At 35.8% G+C, this 19,428-nt stretch overlaps 2 protein-coding genes across 4 annotated transcripts in view; one reads left to right on the top strand and one right to left on the bottom strand.

Annotated features, from left to right (window-relative positions):
* LOC144970464 (muscle-specific protein 300 kDa-like) overlaps positions 1 to 19,428 on the top strand; it is a 503,594-nt gene that overhangs the window by 123,667 nt on the left and 360,499 nt on the right. For all 3 annotated transcript variants that reach the window (XM_078910148.1, XM_078910139.1, XM_078910156.1), the window contains 9 exons: positions 775 to 883; positions 4,384 to 4,592; positions 6,000 to 6,111; positions 7,401 to 7,577; positions 7,870 to 8,010; positions 8,438 to 8,758; positions 9,303 to 9,629; positions 10,142 to 10,453; positions 10,973 to 11,112. In XM_078910148.1, coding sequence (XP_078766274.1) covers positions 775 to 883; positions 4,384 to 4,592; positions 6,000 to 6,111; positions 7,401 to 7,577; positions 7,870 to 8,010; positions 8,438 to 8,758; positions 9,303 to 9,629; positions 10,142 to 10,453; positions 10,973 to 11,112 — 1,848 coding nt within the window. The remainder of the gene's footprint in view (positions 1 to 774; positions 884 to 4,383; positions 4,593 to 5,999; positions 6,112 to 7,400; positions 7,578 to 7,869; positions 8,011 to 8,437; positions 8,759 to 9,302; positions 9,630 to 10,141; positions 10,454 to 10,972; positions 11,113 to 19,428) is intronic.
* LOC144970479 (uncharacterized) lies at positions 10,312 to 14,663 on the bottom strand. The gene is made up of 2 exons (XM_078910177.1): positions 12,234 to 14,663; positions 10,312 to 10,448 (listed from the first exon to the last, which is right to left on the bottom strand). The coding sequence occupies exon 1, from the start codon at positions 14,472 to 14,474 to the stop codon at positions 12,285 to 12,287; it is 2,190 nt and encodes a 729-aa protein (XP_078766303.1). The 5' UTR covers positions 14,475 to 14,663; the 3' UTR covers positions 10,312 to 10,448; positions 12,234 to 12,284.

Here is a 19,428-nt window from a genome sequence, read left to right as displayed (position 1 = left end):
ACTACCAGTCATCTTTTTATTTCGCCCACCTGTATCAAAGGGGGTCCTAATATTTGTTCTTAGAGCTCTACTTCACAAACAAAAATACTGTTATCGAGTCTAGATGCATTCCTTTATTTATCATCTGACCCTTCCGTCCACCTAGCATTGATTGTGTAGCTGGGTCAGTTTGCTCTAATGGAAAGTACTTTGTATTAGGCTGACGTCCAGGACTTTTATTGTTAATGTTCTTTTTTTTTTTATTGCTATACTGACCACGACAAATCTTCGCTACATGTGCCTGATATCTTTGAAAGACTTCTTATACGTCTTGTACTATCAGTCACTGTTTCGGTCACACGTTTCCATACTTCTATCAACCATTTTTCATAACCATCACTTTTCTATGTCATTTAAAGTGAACTTTTTAGACAAGATAGATTGTATCAATTTACATAGCCAAAATTAAACTCTCTTTATCTCTGACTTATTTTGCTTTTTTGTTCAATTTAATCGCTTTGACACTGCAATGACTAACTTCTACGTCATGGCACAAGACCAAAGGGCAAGGGCTCTGGTGGTCGCTGGTTTGGATAAGTAAGTAAGTAAGTAAGTAAGTAAGTAAGTAAGTAAGTAAGTAAGTAAGTAAGTAAGTAAGTAAGTAAGTAAGTAAGTAAGTAAGACACTGCAATGAATTCTTAGTTCATTAGAATTCTTTTCCAGTAGTGTTTTTAATTTTGATATTCAACATGGACATTTTCATATTTAATTTTTTAAATCTTACTTTTTCATCAGAATGGATGGCTTTGGTGGCTGGGTGGAAAGTTTTGAGAAGCTCATGGCTGATATGGCACAAGAAGGACTTTCGAGTGAAGAGTACAAAGACATGCTTGCTAAGTTCCAGGTTATATTATTTTTCATTCTCTGTATAGTTTCGCTAAGTCCTTTGATAAATAATAGTATCTTCTACTGGTACACTACGACTTTTCATCACGATATCTTCTCCATTCTGGTAATACTTTATTAAGCACCTCCCCCTCCCCCCACCAATAATAATATTTTTTTTTTCTTTGAAAAGATTCTAAATAATTTCAATCTCCAAGTCTCCATATTTCTTTTCCACAAACTTTTCTATGTCATTATCATTTTTTCAAAAGTCGAACTAACACTCCTAACGTAAAATTTTTAAGGATGGGAACATTTATTTTTGTTGTTTCAAACACAACTTGAAATAGGTCATTCAAGTCTTCCAATGTTCATTAATCACCTTGTTTTCTGTTTTAGCTAAAGGATCGATTACTGGTAATACATTGCTTGTTGTCAACGGCTGCTTGAAACCATCTGAAAACATTTTTTTGCCCTGTTTATGTCAATACCTTTTTCTATATTTCATTCCTGCTCAGTCTTACTTCGTACATATTTATTTTGATGGTTTTTTTTTTTTTTTTTTTTTTTTTACAGCAACTCAATTGGAAAATTAAGATATTTTCTGCTGATTATGATTGTTGATGGAAAGAAGGAAGTTTAAAAGGGCTTGACAAAAAATATGGGATACAAGAGTTGGGAACGATATAGAAATCCTTAGCCTCTAAACCCTCATTGATTTAATTATTTTGTATTGTACCACTCGATGTTTATGCTTAGGTATTTTATGAGATACAATGAGACCTCGCAATTGGGAACCTTTTTAATCAGGGAACTTGGCCAATCCGGAACAAATTTGTTCTTATTTGATATACCCCCCCCCCCTTTTATGTAGCCAATCAGGGCAAATTTGTGTGAATGTTAAACCAACCTGTTTGACAGTTTGCAAGCTCCTGTCAATTTTAGACCATTTCCTTTGAGAGCGATCTTCTTCAACCAACCCTTTTAGAAGGCAACCTTCGATGGGAATTAAAGTGCTCAAAGCTTTAAGGAAAACTGAAATCACGCTGTACCAAGGCAAATCTGAAAATCCATCTAATTGGGAAGATTTTATCCAGTAACAAGTTAATGCGTTTTTATTATCTTTTGTAGAGACCAGTTTTTTTTTTGCTTATTTAAACAAACGTTTGTATTATAATGTTTTGTATGATTTAATAGAAACATTTTTGGTTTAAAGCTGAAACTTCAAAGTATTAATACATGATGATTTTATTTAAACAGCAAAATTGCCTTTTATAGAAAATTTCAACATTCAATTCATCGATGTCATACGAGTCATTTATTTATTTATTTTTGTTAGAAAATTTACAGCTTTATTTCTTTTTCTGTACTATTCATTTAAATAAGCATTCTCATGTTGTCAACTTATTGTACAGTTCTATAACTGACATTAAAAAAAATATCCAATTACTCCTTTGTTGCCCTGATTCGCCATCTGCACTGCCTTGCTCTTGAAATATGCACAGCTTTCCTCCCCTCATTCGCAATGTGTGACGTCATATCCTGTCAGTACATTTATTTTTTGTGTATTTAAAAACACAAACCGACAGAAGAGTTAAAATTACTACGCCTTGAATTTTATTTTAATCCTCATATAAATTGAATCTACGCTGTATCACTGGATGGGGTTCCTGACCTCCCATAGCGGGCAGGGTGGTACATACTGTGTCTTCTATCCCCTTAATCTGTTTTCCAACATGCTTTCTGTCTTTGTCTTGGAATGAGATTGCTCGGTTTTGTCCTGACTTTGGTCGGAGTCCTGGCTGAGAGGGAAACAGTCGAATGTATAGTTATTGTTTTGGGAGACGATATTTTTTTTCTTGTAAATCATCTCTCTTTCTTTATATTATATATGATTTGTTAAACATTTGAGTGTATTCCTCTTAGCGGGGACCTGTGCTTGTGTCTGGATGAGACTTTTAGGTGATCTCAAACTAAGTACTTTGATAGAGTGCTCTTGGAATCTACATCCGTTTCCTATTTGAACCAATTCCCTTTGTCTTACCTTTTCTTGGGTGTTTTAATTGTAATTCTAGAACTTTGTACTATCCCATTTTCTTTCTTTTTACTGGCGCTGATAATGTGTTGCAAGCGCCGTAAAACCTTTAAAAACAAAACAATACGCTGTATCAATTTCTCTGCCTCAGGACGTGAATGGAAATCGGGCTCAAAACGTCTTTAATAACCCCAAAAAGGATTAGCAGCATAATAAATCAAAGCATTAACATTCATTTGTATCCTCACAATCACTCACTACAGTATTAGTCGTTTTGCCTAGTCAAGAAGGGCTGACCTGTGGCCAAACCAACCCTAAAAGATGAATACTGCATTACCACTTCATATCAAAAAACGTACTTCAATGAATATTCTCTTGATAAGTCTTTGTCCAGCTTTACGTCCATTGTGTTGAAAGCATTGGTCGCCATTTTGAAGAAATCTATACGTTAATCAAGGGACTGAACCTTGTAAATTGTCACAAATTAACCCCTTAGTCTTTACCGCGTACTCTCTATAGAGATCAGTGTGATGCTAAGCTATGGACTGTAAAAAGTAATATTTTAAAAAAAATGAATGTAACATAAAGCATAGAGATATTTCTCTGCCATTTCTCTGTTTTTTTAAAAGTAATGTTTTTATGATTTTATTGTTTTTGTTATCGGCTGAAGAAGGGTTTTGAGCCTGAAACGTTCTGTGTTTGGTCTTTTTCCAATTTTCAAGATGTTATATTCATTTTTGTTTATTATTTTTCATAGGGATTGGCTGTAGCAAGATGTAAATCAGCAAAAGTCGTTTTTTTTATTTATAACATTTCTCGATAACTGAATAGAATAACAATAAGACACATGTTTTAGAACTACCCACATTCTAAGTAATATCAGTATTTATTCTGGTTTACAGATATCATAGCTAAACCATTATACCTGAGAACCATAATATCAGTAACATCCATTTTATTCATTTTTGTTTAGCAGTGTTTCACTATTACCTTATTTTATTTAATCCTTTTTGTTGTAGGTAGTTTGACAAGTCCTACCCACTCTCAAATTATCAATGTGGATGAAACAGTACAAGACAAAGCATCTTTTTTTGTTTGTTTTTTGTTTGTTTTTTTTTTGTATTTTTCTTTCTTGTTTGGTCTTGCACTGTTTCAAACATACTTTTTCAGATCTTAATCGTACACCGGTGGCTGCTCCCTATTTTCTCAATTTATCAATAGGGAATGAGATTAGCGGAAGAGTAGCGTCCCTTGATTGGACGTCACCCATAGTTTGTGACATCACCGGCGGAAGCTAGGACGAGAGATGCATGCGCACAACCAACATGACGTTCTCTCTCTAATAACTTTTCTGCCGGTGACGTCACAGACTATGGGTGACGTCCAATCAAGGGACGCTACTCTTCCGCTAATCTCATTCCCTATAGAGAAATTAAACTCATTGTCCATTCATTCATCATGACATTTCTCAAATTTCTTTGCAGAAGGAGATGAGGAATCTGAACAAATACCAAGACGACTCGAAATGGCTGGGGAAGTCTCTGGAGGAACTCATCAAAGACGCTCCAGACGCTGATGCTGCCAGAGAGAGAAACCAGCTGGGTAGTTTGTTGGAGAGGTTCAACAAATTGAGACCTCACATGGACTCTACACTTGACAAGTCTGGAATTTTGTCCAAGGGATATGAATACAGGTAATGCTATTGATCATAAACTCAGCTCTCAAATTTCTTATATTTATCTATCAATAGGCTTCAACAGTCGTGACGTCACTTCCCTCATAATGACGCACAGCAACTTAGTAACTGGTTCTAAACTATGGGAACAATGCAGACGCCCTTATGAAAAATTTCTCCGACGAGCATAAAAGTGTATCCAGAGGAGAAAAACATTATAAATCTGATCATATTTTGACTTTTATACATTCTGACCAGCATGAAGAATAAAAGTAAAGATTTACAAGCTGCTCGTTGCTGGGCAGACGCGACATCAGACTATTGAATCCCATTATCCTTTTATACCAGGGCCTTATACATTTAACAAGGATGCCCTTTTTCCGGCTAAAGCCAGAAAATCGGCTTTTTGAAAATTTTCGGCAAACCCTGTTCAGTATTGGTGAGTTGATTTATGTTAAAAGATGGAAGTATTGGTTGTTTAAAGGCAACAGGTAAGGGGAAGACAGATTGACTTTTATCCTCTTTTGATGATTTTTGGGTGACAGTATTTGATGGAGAGAAACTTTGCATGAAATATTTTCATAAATGCTCTTTACGAGAAAAAATTTCAGGCTTTAAAATTGTTTTTAGTAAAAGGCATTCCTGATATGGGAATTTAGCATTTCTTGGATATGCAAGTGAATTCTTTTTAATGTTATGGAATTTTAAACTCTTTCATTGATTGTGTTTTTGAGTTTTCATTATTATTTTTCTTTTTAATGGAGAGATGTATTTATAACTATGAGTGTTACAGGAATATTTGATAGGCAATACTGTACTCTGGAAATATCAATAAAAATATTTCTATAATAACAAAATGTGCCCCGCATATTTTTTCTGGTAATTCATTTTTCACATTATAATTTTATTTTGGTGATTGACTATTTCCTAATAACAATTGTTAATGTCGTTGATAGTGTTTTTGTTGTTGTTGTTATTATTATTATTATTATTATTATTATTATTATTATTATTATTATTATTATTATTATTATTATCATCATCAACATCATAACCGTCATCATCATCATCATCATCATCATCATCATCATCATCATCATCATCCCTCATCATCATCATCATCATATTATTATTATTATTATTATTATTATTATTATTATTATTATTATTTATTGTTATTATTATTATTTATTATTATTATTATTATTATTATTATTATTATTATTATTATTATTATTATTACCATTCTTCTTCTTCTTCTTCTTCTTCTTCTTCTTCTTCTTCTTTTATTTTAGTTGTTATTCATATTGTCATTTTATTTTTTCTATTAACATCTTCATTTTAAATCTACCATTATTGATGTTTTCGTATCACTACGCAATTCAAGGAATGCAATTCAATTGAATTTCCATGCAAACAATACAGGGATAACATGGGGAAGAAAGCCAGCTGGCTGGACGAAGCCCAGAGAATGGCTATGGAACACCCCAATATTGACAGTCTACAAGATGCCAGGGCTTATCTCCATGAACACGAGGTAAGGGACACCTTCCATAAGGTACTACATCCCATTATTCTTGTTCCAGAAGGGGGTTTGGGAGGGGGGAAACTTTTTTTTAAAAAGTCTTCCCCCCCCCCCCCATCCCAAACCCCCTACTCGAAGTTCTAGTGTAGGGGGTTTGGGAGGGGGTAGACTTTTAAAAAAAAAGTCCCCCCCCCTCCCAAACCCCCTACTAGAAGTTCTAGTGTAGGGGATTTGGGAGGGGGTAGACTTAAAAAAAAAAAGTCCCCCCCCCCCTCCCAAACCCCCTACTAGAAGTTCTAGTGTAGGGGGTTTGGGAGGGGGTAGACTTAAAAAAAAAAAAAAAAGGCTCCCCCCCTCCCAAACCCCCTACTAGAAGTTCTAGTGTAGGGGGTTTGGGAGGGGGGAGACTTTAAAAAAAAAAAAAAGTTTCCCCCCTCCCAAACCCCCTACTAGAACAAGAATACTTGGGATGTAGTAGCTTATGGAAGGTCTCCCCGGGGTAATCCTATTTATAGCATCGGAGTGGCTTTTGAGTCAACGTTGAATGAACAGGAGCAAAAGTTTGAGTCGAGTAACAGAAGCGTAGTTTGGAGTAAATAATACACTAGACAAATGGAAACTAATTGGCTGTCATTTAATCAACAACAACAACAAAATAATAGATAAATAAATAGAAGTGTAAATGAATGAATAAATAATTAGATAAATAAATAAATAAACAAATGAATAAATATATTAATATTCTTACCTCAATATTGATGAAGGCGAAATAAGAGCTAAGAATACTAATAAAATTCAAGTTCCTCAAATAGCTGAGCACTTTATAGATTTGTGGACATAAATGGAAAAAAACAACAACATAAATAACGAAATAATAAATAAATAAAGAAAGAAACAAACCAAATATAACAAAATGGTCTCGGTATAAACATCGATGTTATCATGAACTGATGTACTATAAAGAAGTAAATGGGAAATCTGGTACATCTGGGGACCAGACTCTTAGGTCATGATCTGTGCAGTGGAGCCCGTTCTGGCATTCTCTAAGGATGTGCTCCATCGTCTGCTCTGGGCATCCACATGTAAACAAGCTAATCTCAGCTAAAACATAAATGTTTTGTTTATTCATCTTAACAATGCCACAACCACATTATCTCATTCATCTGTCGTGTTTCATTCATCCTGTTTTGTTGATAAAGGAGAAACCCGAAACGTTCATTTGATCTGTTTTTGTAATTAAATTGAAGCTTACATTCAATTTCACATTGTTATTCATGATTTGCTTTGACTTTACTCCTCAGGCTCTCATCAGCAAGTTGGAATCAGAAAAAGCCAGCATCCAGGCGGAGATTGAGGCTGGTAAACGCCTCCAGAGAGACAAAGATGCACCGGCATTCATTCAGGACTCTATCAATGAGTTGGACAGAAAGTGGAAAGATACCAATGAATTGGCCAAGGCTAAACATACCAAATTGAAGGTAAGTTTGCTGAAGCAGTTATTGATTAATTTTGTTCCAAAGAAATATCTTTTTTATTTATTAATTTTCTCGGTGCCTTTTTATCACTTTAAATTTTAATCCTGAAGATGGCGATCGTGTCACATGAACATAAAAATCAGACAAGCTTACCAACCAATAAGAGAAAACACACACACTCACACACACACACACACACACACACACTCACACACACACTCACATACAATCAAGCTTTCACACATTTTATAATTTTGCTTTCGTTATTGTAAAATGTCTTCCATTTTTATCCCAGCAACAAGTAAAAGATTGGGAGAATTACGAGGGGGAGAAGGGCACGTTGTTGACCTATCTGAAGAAAGCCGAGGTGGAGCTTGAAAAACCTCTGGAAACCCTCAACCAAGAAAACGCACAGAAAGATTTCCAATCTAAAAAGGTGAGGTAGCATTTATTTATTTTTGATACACACACGTATACTGCAAGTTATGGAAAAGATTAGATGTATATATTTCTTTTTTTTTTTCCATGCTTTGATTTAGCTTGGAGAATGAAGTTGCTCCTTTATATCTGAGATTTGCTCATGCTTTTCATGTCAGATGAAGATTGTGAAAAGAAAAAAAGGGGGAGAGGGGGGGAGGATGGGGAGACAAGAAAGAGGGGGAGGGTTATTAGTCAAGTCTATGATTACCTTATACCATTATGAATAATTTTACCTCTATATTATCTTGAATTGTATACAAAGTTTAAGATATTTTTGTTACTTTGATAAAATTTGGTTGCCTTGCTTTACCATAATTTAACTGAAAATCATTTAAATTAGTTTTAATTTGTCTAACAACTTGTATACCGTTATTGAATTTCAGGAACTCCAAAACACGTTGAACAAGCTGAAAGGCAGTCTGTCTGAGATGACCAAACTGAATAAGCTGTTAGCAGATGGTGCAAGCAGGGAGAGGCAGGGCCCCTTGAAGGGAGAGATGACGGATATTGACAGAAGACTAGACAATGTCTCGCATCGCCTCAACGCCAAATTGACAGACCTAGAAGCCACGATTGCCAAGTGGACGGAATACTACAAACGTCTCAACAACTTCTGTGATTGGCTCAACGAGAAGGAGGCCAAACTCAATGAGATTTATGAGAACAAGAATGACTCCCCTGACTTACAGTTACAGAAGGCTGAGGTTTGTATCTCTAAAGGTCTGACACGATCTTTATCTTAATTAAACCAGAGCTTGTTCCCTAATTTGTCACTTTGATATCATGTATCTCTCATTGCTTTCATTTGTCCTTTACACAATTTATATATATATATATATATATATATATATATATATATATATATATATAATATATATATATATATATATAATTTACCATTGGGATTGAATTTGCCATAATGCATAGAGAGGTTGTGTGACTTATAGAACGTTCATATATCAACCATTTGTGAAATTAATGCTGCATCATAGATGGAAGAAAATGGCGCCATTTTTTCATTTTTTTTTTTTTAGACAATAAATTATTTTTCTTATTTTTTTCTCTTCAGTGTTCTAATCTTTGATATGTTCGTACAATGTTTTGTTGTCATCTACTCCAACCTCATGATAAAACTCTTTTTTGTTTATAAAATAAAAACCAATAATATTTCTAAGATTATAAATAGTTATTATATTTCCACTGCTTTTTAATCTTCAACGAAAAAGTCAATACTCTCTATATTTGTAGGGAATTTCAAGCCAAGTGTACGAGAACCACGTCACTCTAGAGAACTTGGAAAAAGACGCCAGAGGACTGTCTCAGAATTTCCGGTCCCGGGAGACAGCCGCCCTCAAGTCCAAACTGACCAGTGTGAGGAGACAGTGGGAGTCCCTGTGTGCCCGAGCCAAGGACAGAAGCACGGCCCTCTCAGGCAACGTGGCCCATTGGCAGAAATACCAGAACCTTCATGAACAGCTCATGCCGTGGATTATGAAGGCCGAGAAGTATTGTGCCACAGACTTGCCAAAGTGTTCATCTGTTGAAGAGGCAAAAGACTTGTACGACTTACATCAGGTAATTGGATTATTGGTGTCAGTCACGTGATTTATTCCTATTCAGTTTTTTAAAGAAATATTTTACTTGTTTTTGAACTTTTTCTAATGTCCTTCTGTTTACAATAAATTCATGGTATTCGATTTGTATAGTAGTGTTTGTTTCAATTAAAAAAAGGGCATCCCTTTAAAAAGAAATGTCAGCGGTTTTATCATTTCTATGAAATGTCTACTTATTAAAAAATAATATTAAGATAAACAACCTTCCCCCCCCCTCCCCTCCCCACAAACCCCCCCCCCCCCCCAAAACAAACAGGAGAACAAAATAAAACAAAAACTAAACAAAACCAAAAAAAAAAACCCAACCAAAAAAACAAAAACAAACCCAAATAAAAAACCCCCAAACCAATTCCCCCCAATAAACGATCAAGCAACTAACCCCCCCCCCCCCCTCTTCTCTCTCTCTCCAACTAAAAACTCGAATAAAACAAACTCCTTTAATGAAATAAATTTACTTTAAAAAAATACTCACAGGCTTTCTTACAAGAATGTGAGGAGAACCTTCCCATTTTTGACCAAATGAACACAGAGGCCGGATACCTGATGGACCAGCCAAACATGCACAGGGACCTGGAAGCCATCCAGAAACGCTGGGGAGGCATTCTCACCAACTCTGAGGACAGGTCCCATAAGGTGGACAAGATGTACGGTGCCTGGACTAACTACACCAACGACCTGGACAATTTCCAAGAAACCCTGGACAGGATTCAGGGCAGACTGAACATAGAACCCAACATCAACACATCCGATGTGCAGGTCCTAGAGCATGAGCTTGCACTGGCTAAGGTAAGATATGATATATGTAGAGATTCATGATATCCTGTATTTGTGATAAGTGTTGAAGATAAATAAACATAATAGCTTAAAAACAAAACAAACAAACCAACCAAATGCTTCGAAATAGAATGTATCAAAACTCTTCTGTACCCAGAAGCAAAAACAATTGTAATCGGATCGTTTCAAGTAAAATTCAGATAGACGGGTAAGGAATCGACTCGCTAAAGTTGAAATTTATTTTCATAATTTCATTATTTATATTTAAAAAAACCCACAAACTTCCTCTAATTTTCTACAATGCTTATCACACCAAATGAGTATCTAGTCTTTTTTTGTATGTGAATCAATGATTGAAGAGAGCTGATAGCATTGTCATTTTCTCTCGCCCAGTTTAACTGAACCACTATTTTGATCATTTTTCTATAATTTCGTATGAATTTAAACACATTTTTTTTCTTTTATTCTTCTTTTCCAATATATCTTTAGTCCTTTTCGTAATTATTTAATTTGACTTTTGTTGTAACGCAGGCCTTACAAGAGGAGGTCCGCAGCCACCAGCCACAGCTAAACGCCTTACAAAGACAATTTGAACAAGTTCAAGGCCATTCCAGCCCTGAAGGACGCAAGGTCTTGCAGTCTAAACAGGATTCCATCAAGAGTGATTGGAAGTAAGTGTGCATTGGATCTCGCCTTGGTGATGAACATAGTAGTGTGGTGCCCGGGATAGCGGCTGCTATTTGTTCGGGCACCTGGACGGTGCCCCCGTTTCGAGCCAAAATAAGTCCCGGCAACCCTTGTACGCAGAATCCCTGACTATGTCTAGAGCTGCACATATGAGATGGAAGTTGGTTTGGACGAATTCAATCCCTCGTGGGGGGGGGGGACGTAACCTCCTCTAAGCTTGGTGAGAAGTTGCCAGGCTTTGATACCAGTAAGAGGAGACACTGGGTGGCTGCGAATGGGCTTCGGTTGAGGAGCTGCCTAACGGCCAGTGCGCTTCATCGGTGGGGTCTTTCTACCTGTCCAATATGTACCCGCTGTGGACAAGAACCTGAGATGGCAGAGCATCTAGTCGAACGGTGTGTTGTGGCGATGCTACCCGGCGGGTTTGCGACGGTGCACGAATGCGGACCAGACTTTGCTGATTGGGTTGATCGTCATAACATATTAGTGTGAGAACCATAAGAGGCTGCTGCCTTGGTGATTGATTGTGGAATGATTAAAATGGATTCTCAGATCACAGGAAAAGCAGTCTATGAAAAAAGTGCAATCATTAAAAATAGATAATTCTATCATTAGGACGAATATATAGTCAAAACTTCATCTTCATTTCCTCCTTTATGTACACATGAGGGTCTTTAAGCTGACATTTATAAGACTCAATTTCTGTTTGAATGCTGAAGACCTATTAGCCGTTTTTTTGTATGTTGAATCATCAGTCATTAGTGACGTGAAATATTTTTAATATTTAGAATGTTGTGTGTGTATATATATGTATATATTGTGTATATATATATATATATATATATATATATATATATATATATATATATATATATATATATATATATAAACATTTTAATTATAATTATTTGTAATAATAATTATAATTCAAATGTTTATAAATAGCTCCTTTTATCAAAAAGTTGAGCACTATTATTTCATGGTTTTTGCTTTTATTATATATATATATATATATATATATATATATATATATATATATATATATATATATATATATATATATATATATATATATATATATATATATATTATTTAAAATATTTACCACAATGTTTGGGGCAGTCTACATCGATGTTTCAGGCTTAATTTGCCATCTTCAGGACTGAGTTGTTTTGTTGACTGTTGTTGTTTCTTGAAGTGGTTCCGGTTTGAAGTTAATTAAGAGGAATTTGCGCCGATGGGGACACTTTCCGTAGATCTCATTTTTCATGTTGAGTGTGGCTTCATGAGGTTGTTTGATTATGGTATATTTTTCTTCCAGGCATAAGCTACATTGTTTTGATGTTGGTGTGTATCCTGTTGCTTTAGATAAAATTTTCCATGAAATGTTGTGGTCTATTTTGTTGTCTTTTAATTTCCAAATATGTTCGCTGAGTTTTGTGGATGTTTTTTTGTTAGTGTTTCTAAATGTTGAGGTGTGGAGGTTGTATCTTGTTTTGAAATTATTTTCTGTTAGTCCTACATATTTTTCTTGCTTGTTTGTTTTAGTTTCTGTGACTGTGGCTTGGTAAATTAAACTTGATTCTAAGCATTGTTTGTTTAGCGGGCAATGTTCTTTATTTCTGCAGTTGCATTTTCTAGTGGGTGGGTTTTGCTCTTGTCGGTGGTTTATTAATATTTTTTTGTTGTGGCTTGAAATTATTTGTTCTATGTTGCGCATACACGAGTAACTTATTTTTATGGTATTCCTGTTGATAATTTTATGTAGCTTGTGGTTTTTTGGAAAGTGTGTATCAATTAGTTTCAGGAACTGCTGTCCTATGTTTGTGCTGACGTTTATGTCGAAAGGTGGGTTGAACCAAGTTATGTGTCGTTTTCTTGTTTTATGTTCTTCACTTGTGTGTTGTGGTTTACATGAGAGGGAGGCGTCTGTGTATACAAATGGTGTGTTGTATCCACTTTTTGTGAGTGCTTCTTTGTAGGGGGTGGCTGCGACGTTGAATATCTCTCTGTTTTCCGAAAGTTTGCTCACCCTCAGTGCAATGTTTTTTGGTATGTTTTCAATGACGGGACGGGGGTGGTTGCTGTTTTTATTAATGTAGCTAATGGTGTTGTTTGGTTTTCTGAACGGTTGGAATGAATTGGATTTTATGTCGAATGTGATGTCGAGGAAGTCAACTGTTTTTTTGTTTGCTTCTATCGTGATTTTTAAATTGTTGTTTTGGAATATTTTACAGATTTGTTTTTTGATGTTTTCGTTCGCTCTTGGTCGTCTGTTGGTTATAGCGAGTCCGTCATCTCTATAGAGGCCGATGTATGTGTGTGTATGTTGTAGTTGTGACAGGATGTAGAGTCCGACCAGTTCGCATGTTTCAGCACCGTCGAACGAACCCATTGTTACGTCGAAATCATTGTGTCGCTTTGTCCACGGTGTGTTGTCGTAGTATAGTGTGCTGTGCTTGGTGTGTTTGATGATGTGTTTTTCCTCTTCTGTGATGTTGGTGTATTTTGCTGCGAATTCCAATGCTTTGTTTAGTAAGTCTGGAGTGATGGAGGGGTAAAAATCGCAAATGTCGAAAGAGATGAAGGTGCAGTTTTCTTTGTTTTGGATATTTTTGAACCATTCAATGACTTCATCGGTGTTTTTCCACTGGTTGAATTTAGTTGCTTCTTTGACGTTTTTATTTATTTTTTCTAATATCTTTTTGCTGATTTTTCCAATTTCAGATTTGTATGGATTTATTAGTCTACATTTTGGATTATTTTTGAAGTCAGGCTTGTGATCTTTTAATGTGATGAACGCTTCTCTTCTTGGTGCTATATCGATTCGATCGCTAAGGTCAAGTCTGTTCGCTATATTCTTATCTTCTTTTGTGATCTCTTCGGTTCTATGTGTTCTGTCTTTCTTATAGTCTTTGTTGATTTGTTTGTGTGTCATTTTATCATATTCCTCAGGTGTCATTTTATAATAGTTGTTGGATTTGTCGGCTGGTATCAGAAGTTGTTTTTCTTTGTTTATTTTCTTCACATCGTTAGTCAGTTGGTTTTGGAAGTTGTTATTTTTGTTTTTGAACTGCACACTTTGAATGAGATCTAAAAGTCCGTCTTCTAATTTTTTTAATTCAGGTATTGGGGGGGGTGAATTTGTAGAGTTGAAGCCGTACGTTTTTTTGTGGGTGGTTTCTAAATGTGGGTTCAGAAAAAAGAATGTTCTCCATCGTAGATTCTTGACAAATGTTTCTGTTCTTGCTATTAGTGATTTAATGTAAGATTTTCTGTTGCAGGTAGGGATATTCTTTGTAGAATATGGGAAAGTAGTAGGTCTAAGTTGTGGCGTAGTATCCATTTTGTGTCTAAGAGTGCTCAACGGTGCGGAGCTGTGTATTGAATCGTGTTTGATACAAATATGGTACGAAAAGTGCTCGACATGTAGTAATGGAGCGAATTATTATTTAAAATATTTACCACAATGTTTGGGGCAGTCTACATCGATGTTTCAGGCTTAATTTGCCATCTTCAGGACTGAGTTGTTTTGTTGACTGTTGTTGTTTCTTGAAGTGGTTCCGGTTTGAAGTTAATTAAGAGGAATTTGCGCCGATGGGGACACTTTCCGTAGATCTCATTTTTCATGTTGAGTGTGGCTTCATGAGGTTGTTTGATTATGGTATATTTTTCTTCCAGGCATAAGCTACATTGTTTTGATGTTGGTGTGTATCCTGTTGCTTTAGATAAAATTTTCCATGAAATGTTGTGGTCTATTTTGTTGTCTTTTAATTTCCAAATATGTTCGCTGAGTTTTGTGGATGTTTTTTGTTAGTGTTTCTAAATGTTGAGGTGTGGAGGTTGTATCTTGTTTTGAAATTATTTTCTGTTAGTCCTACATATTTTTCTTGCTTGTTTGTTTTAGTTTCTGTGACTGTGGCTTGGTAAATTAAACTTGATTCTAAGCATTGTTTGTTTAGCGGGCAATGTTCTTTATTTCTGCAGTTGCATTTTCTAGTGGGTGGGTTTTGCTCTTGTCGGTGGTTTATTAATATTTTTTTGTTGTGGCTTGAAATTATTTGTTCTATGTTGCGCATACACGAGTAACTTATTTTTATGGTATTCCTGTTGATAATTTTATGTAGCTTGTGGTTTTTTGGAAAGTGTGTATCAATTAGTTTCAGGAACTGCTGTCCTATGTTTGTGCTGACGTTTATGTCGAAAGGTGGGTTGAACCAAGTTATGTGTCGTTTTCTTGTTTTATGTTCTTCACTTGTGTGTTGTGGTTTACATGAGAGGGAGGCGTCTGTGTATACAAATGGTGTGTTGTATCCACTTTTTGTGAGTGCTTCTTTGTAGGGGGTGGCTGCGACGTTGAATATCTCTCTGTTTTCCGAAAGTTTGCTCACCCTCAGTGCAATGTTTTTTGGTATGTTTTCAATGACGGGACGGGGGTGGTTGCTGTTTTTATTAATGTAGCTAATGGTGTTGTTTGGTTTTCTGAACGGTTGGAATGAATTGGATTTTATGTCGAATGTGATGTCGAGGAAGTCAACTGTTTTTTTGTTTGCTTCTATCGTGATTTTTAAATTGTTGTTTTGGAATATTTTACAGATTTGTTTTTTGATGTTTTCGTTCGCTCTTGGTCGTCTGTTGGTTATAGCGAGTCCGTCATCTCTATAGAGGCCGATGTATGTGTGTGTATGTTGTAGTTGTGACAGGATGTAGAGTCCGACCAGTTCGCATGTTTCAGCACCGTCGAACGAACCCATTGTTACGTCGAAATCATTGTGTCGCTTTGTCCACGGTGTGTTGTCGTAGTATAGTGTGCTGTGCTTGGTGTGTTTGATGATGTGTTTTTCCTCTTCTGTGATGTTGGTGTATTTTGCTGCGAATTCCAATGCTTTGTTTAGTAAGTCTGGAGTGATGGAGGGGTAAAAATCGCAAATGTCGAAAGAGATGAAGGTGCAGTTTTCTTTGTTTTTGGATATTTTTGAACCATTCAATGACTTCATCGGTGTTTTTCCACTGGTTGAATTTAGTTGCTTCTTTGACGTTTTTATTTATTTTTTCTAATATCTTTTTGCTGATTTTTCCAATTTCAGATTTGTATGGATTTATTAGTCTACATTTTGGATTATTTTTGAAGTCAGGCTTGTGATCTTTTAATGTGATGAACGCTTCTCTTCTTGGTGCTATATCGATTCGATCGCTAAGGTCAAGTCTGTTCGCTATATTCTTATCTTCTTTTGTGATCTCTTCGGTTCTATGTGTTCTGTCTTTCTTATAGTCTTTGTTGATTTGTTTGTGTGTCATTTTATCATATTCCTCAGGTGTCATTTTATAATAGTTGTTGGATTTGTCGGCTGGTATCAGAAGTTGTTTTTCTTTGTTTATTTTCTTCACATCGTTAGTCAGTTGGTTTTGGAAGTTGTTATTTTTTGTTTTTGAACTGCACACTTTGAATGAGATCTAAAAGTCCGTCTTCTAATTTTTTTAATTCAGGTATTGGGGGGGGGTGAATTTGTAGAGTTGAAGCCGTACGTTTTTTTGTGGGTGGTTTCTAAATGTGGGTTCAGAAAAAAGAATGTTCTCCATCGTAGATTCTTGACAAATGTTTCTGTTCTTGCTATTAGTGATTTAATGTAAGATTTTCTGTTGCAGGTAGGGATATTCTTTGTAGAATATGGGAAAGTAGTAGGTCTAAGTTGTGGCGTAGTATCCATTTTGTGTCTAAGAGTGCTCAACGGTGCGGAGCTGTGTATTGAATCGTGTTTGATACAAATATGGTACGAAAAGTGCTCGACATGTAGTAATGGAGCGAATTATTATTTAAAATATTTACCACAATGTTTGGGGCAGTCTACATCGATGTTTCAGGCTTAATTTGCCATCTTCAGGACTGAGTTGTTTTGTTGACTGTTGTTGTTTCTTGAAGTGGTTCCGGTTTGAAGTTAATTAAGAGGAATTTGCGCCGATGGGGACACTTTCCGTAGATCTCATTTTTCATGTTGAGTGTGGCTTCATGAGGTTGTTTGATTATGGTATATTTTTCTTCCAGGCATAAGCTACATTGTTTTGATGTTGGTGTGTATCCTGTTGCTTTAGATAAAATTTTCCATGAAATGTTGTGGTCTATTTTGTTGTCTTTTAATTTCCAAATATGTTCGCTGAGTTTTGTGGATGTTTTTTTGTTAGTGTTTCTAAATGTTGAGGTGTGGAGGTTGTATCTTGTTTTGAAATTATTTTCTGTTAGTCCTACATATTTTTCTTGCTTGTTTGTTTTAGTTTCTGTGACTGTGGCTTGGTAAATTAAACTTGATTCTAAGCATTGTTTGTTTAGCGGGCAATGTTCTTTATTTCTGCAGTTGCATTTTCTAGTGGGTGGGTTTTGCTCTTGTCGGTGGTTTATTAATATTTTTTTGTTGTGGCTTGAAATTATTTGTTCTATGTTGCGCATACACGAGTAACTTATTTTTATGGTATTCCTGTTGATAATTTTATGTAGCTTGTGGTTTTTTGGAAAGTGTGTATCAATTAGTTTCAGGAACTGCTGTCCTATGTTTGTGCTGACGTTTATGTCGAAAGGTGGGTTGAACCAAGTTATGTGTCGTTTTCTTGTTTTATGTTCTTCACTTGTGTGTTGTGGTTTACATGAGAGGGAGGCGTCTGTGTATACAAATGGTGTGTTGTATCCACTTTTTGTGAGTGCTTCTTTGTAGGGGTGGCTGCGACGTTGAATATCTCTCTGTTTTCCGAAAGTTTGCTCACCCTCAGTGCAATGTTTTTTGGTATGTTTTCAATGACGGGACGGGGGTGGTTGCTGTTTTTATTAATGTAGCTAATGGTGTTGTTTGGTTTTCTGAACGGTTGGAATGAATTGGATTTTATGTCGAATGTGATGTCGAGGAAGTCAACTGTTTTTTTGTTTGCTTCTATCGTGATTTTAAATTGTTGTTTTGGAATATTTTACAGATTTGTTTTTTGATGTTTTCGTTCGCTCTTGGTCGTCTGTTGGTTATAGCGAGTCCGTCATCTCTATAGAGGCCGATGTATGTGTGTGTATGTTGTAGTTGTGACAGGATGTAGAGTCCGACCAGTTCGCATGTTTCAGCACCGTCGAACGAACCCATTGTTACGTCGAAATCATTGTGTCGCTTTGTCCACGGTGTGTTGTCGTAGTATAGTGTGCTGTGCTTGGTGTGTTTGATGATGTGTTTTTCCTCTTCTGTGATGTTGGTGTATTTTGCTGCGAATTCCAATGCTTTGTTTAGTAAGTCTGGAGTGATGGAGGGGTAAAAATCGCAAATGTCGAAAGAGATGAAGGTGCAGTTTTCTTTGTTTTGGATATTTTTGAACCATTCAATGACTTCATCGGTGTTTTTCCACTGGTTGAATTTAGTTGCTTCTTTGACGTTTTTATTTATTTTTTCTAATATCTTTTTGCTGATTTTTCCAATTTCAGATTTGTATGGATTTATTAGTCTACATTTTGGATTATTTTTGAAGTCAGGCTTGTGATCTTTTAATGTGATGAACGCTTCTCTTCTTGGTGCTATATCGATTCGATCGCTAAGGTCAAGTCTGTTCGCTATATTCTTATCTTCTTTTGTGATCTCTTCGGTTCTATGTGTTCTGTCTTTCTTATAGTCTTTGTTGATTTGTTTGTGTGTCATTTTTCATATTCCTCAGGTGTCATTTTATAATAGTTGTTGGATTTGTCGGCTGGTATCAGAAGTTGTTTTTCTTTGTTTATTTTCTTCACATCGTTAGTCAGTTGGTTTTGGAAGTTGTTATTTTTGTTTTTGAACTGCACACTTTGAATGAGATCTAAAAGTCCGTCTTCTAATTTTTTTAATTCAGGTATTGGGGGGGGGGGTGAATTTGTAGAGTTGAAGCCGTACGTTTTTTTGTGGGTGGTTTCTAAATGTGGGTTCAGAAAAAAGAATGTTCTCCATCGTAGATTCTTGACAAATGTTTCTGTTCTTGCTATTAGTGATTTAATGTAAGATTTTCTGTTGCAGGTAGGGATATTCTTTGTAGAATATGGGAAAGTAGTAGGTCTAAGTTGTGGCGTAGTATCCATTTTGTGTCTAAGAGTGCTCAACGGTGCGGAGCTGTGTATTGAATCGTGTTTGATACAAATTGGTACGAAAAGTGCTCGACATGTAGTAATGGAGCGAATTATTATTTAAAATATTTACCACAATGTTTGGGGCAGTCTACATCGATGTTTCAGGCTTAATTTGCCATCTTCAGGACTGAGTTGTTTTGTTGACTGTTGTTGTTTCTTGAAGTGGTTCCGGTTTGAAGTTAAT

This window comes from Berghia stephanieae, chromosome 1 (assembly GCF_034508935.2).
Source record: "Berghia stephanieae isolate SIO BIC M18660-M18661 chromosome 1, UCSD_Bste_1.3, whole genome shotgun sequence".
Classification (NCBI taxonomy): Eukaryota; Metazoa; Mollusca; class Gastropoda; order Nudibranchia; family Aeolidiidae; genus Berghia; species Berghia stephanieae.
This window is presented reverse-complemented; position numbering and strand designations above follow the sequence as displayed.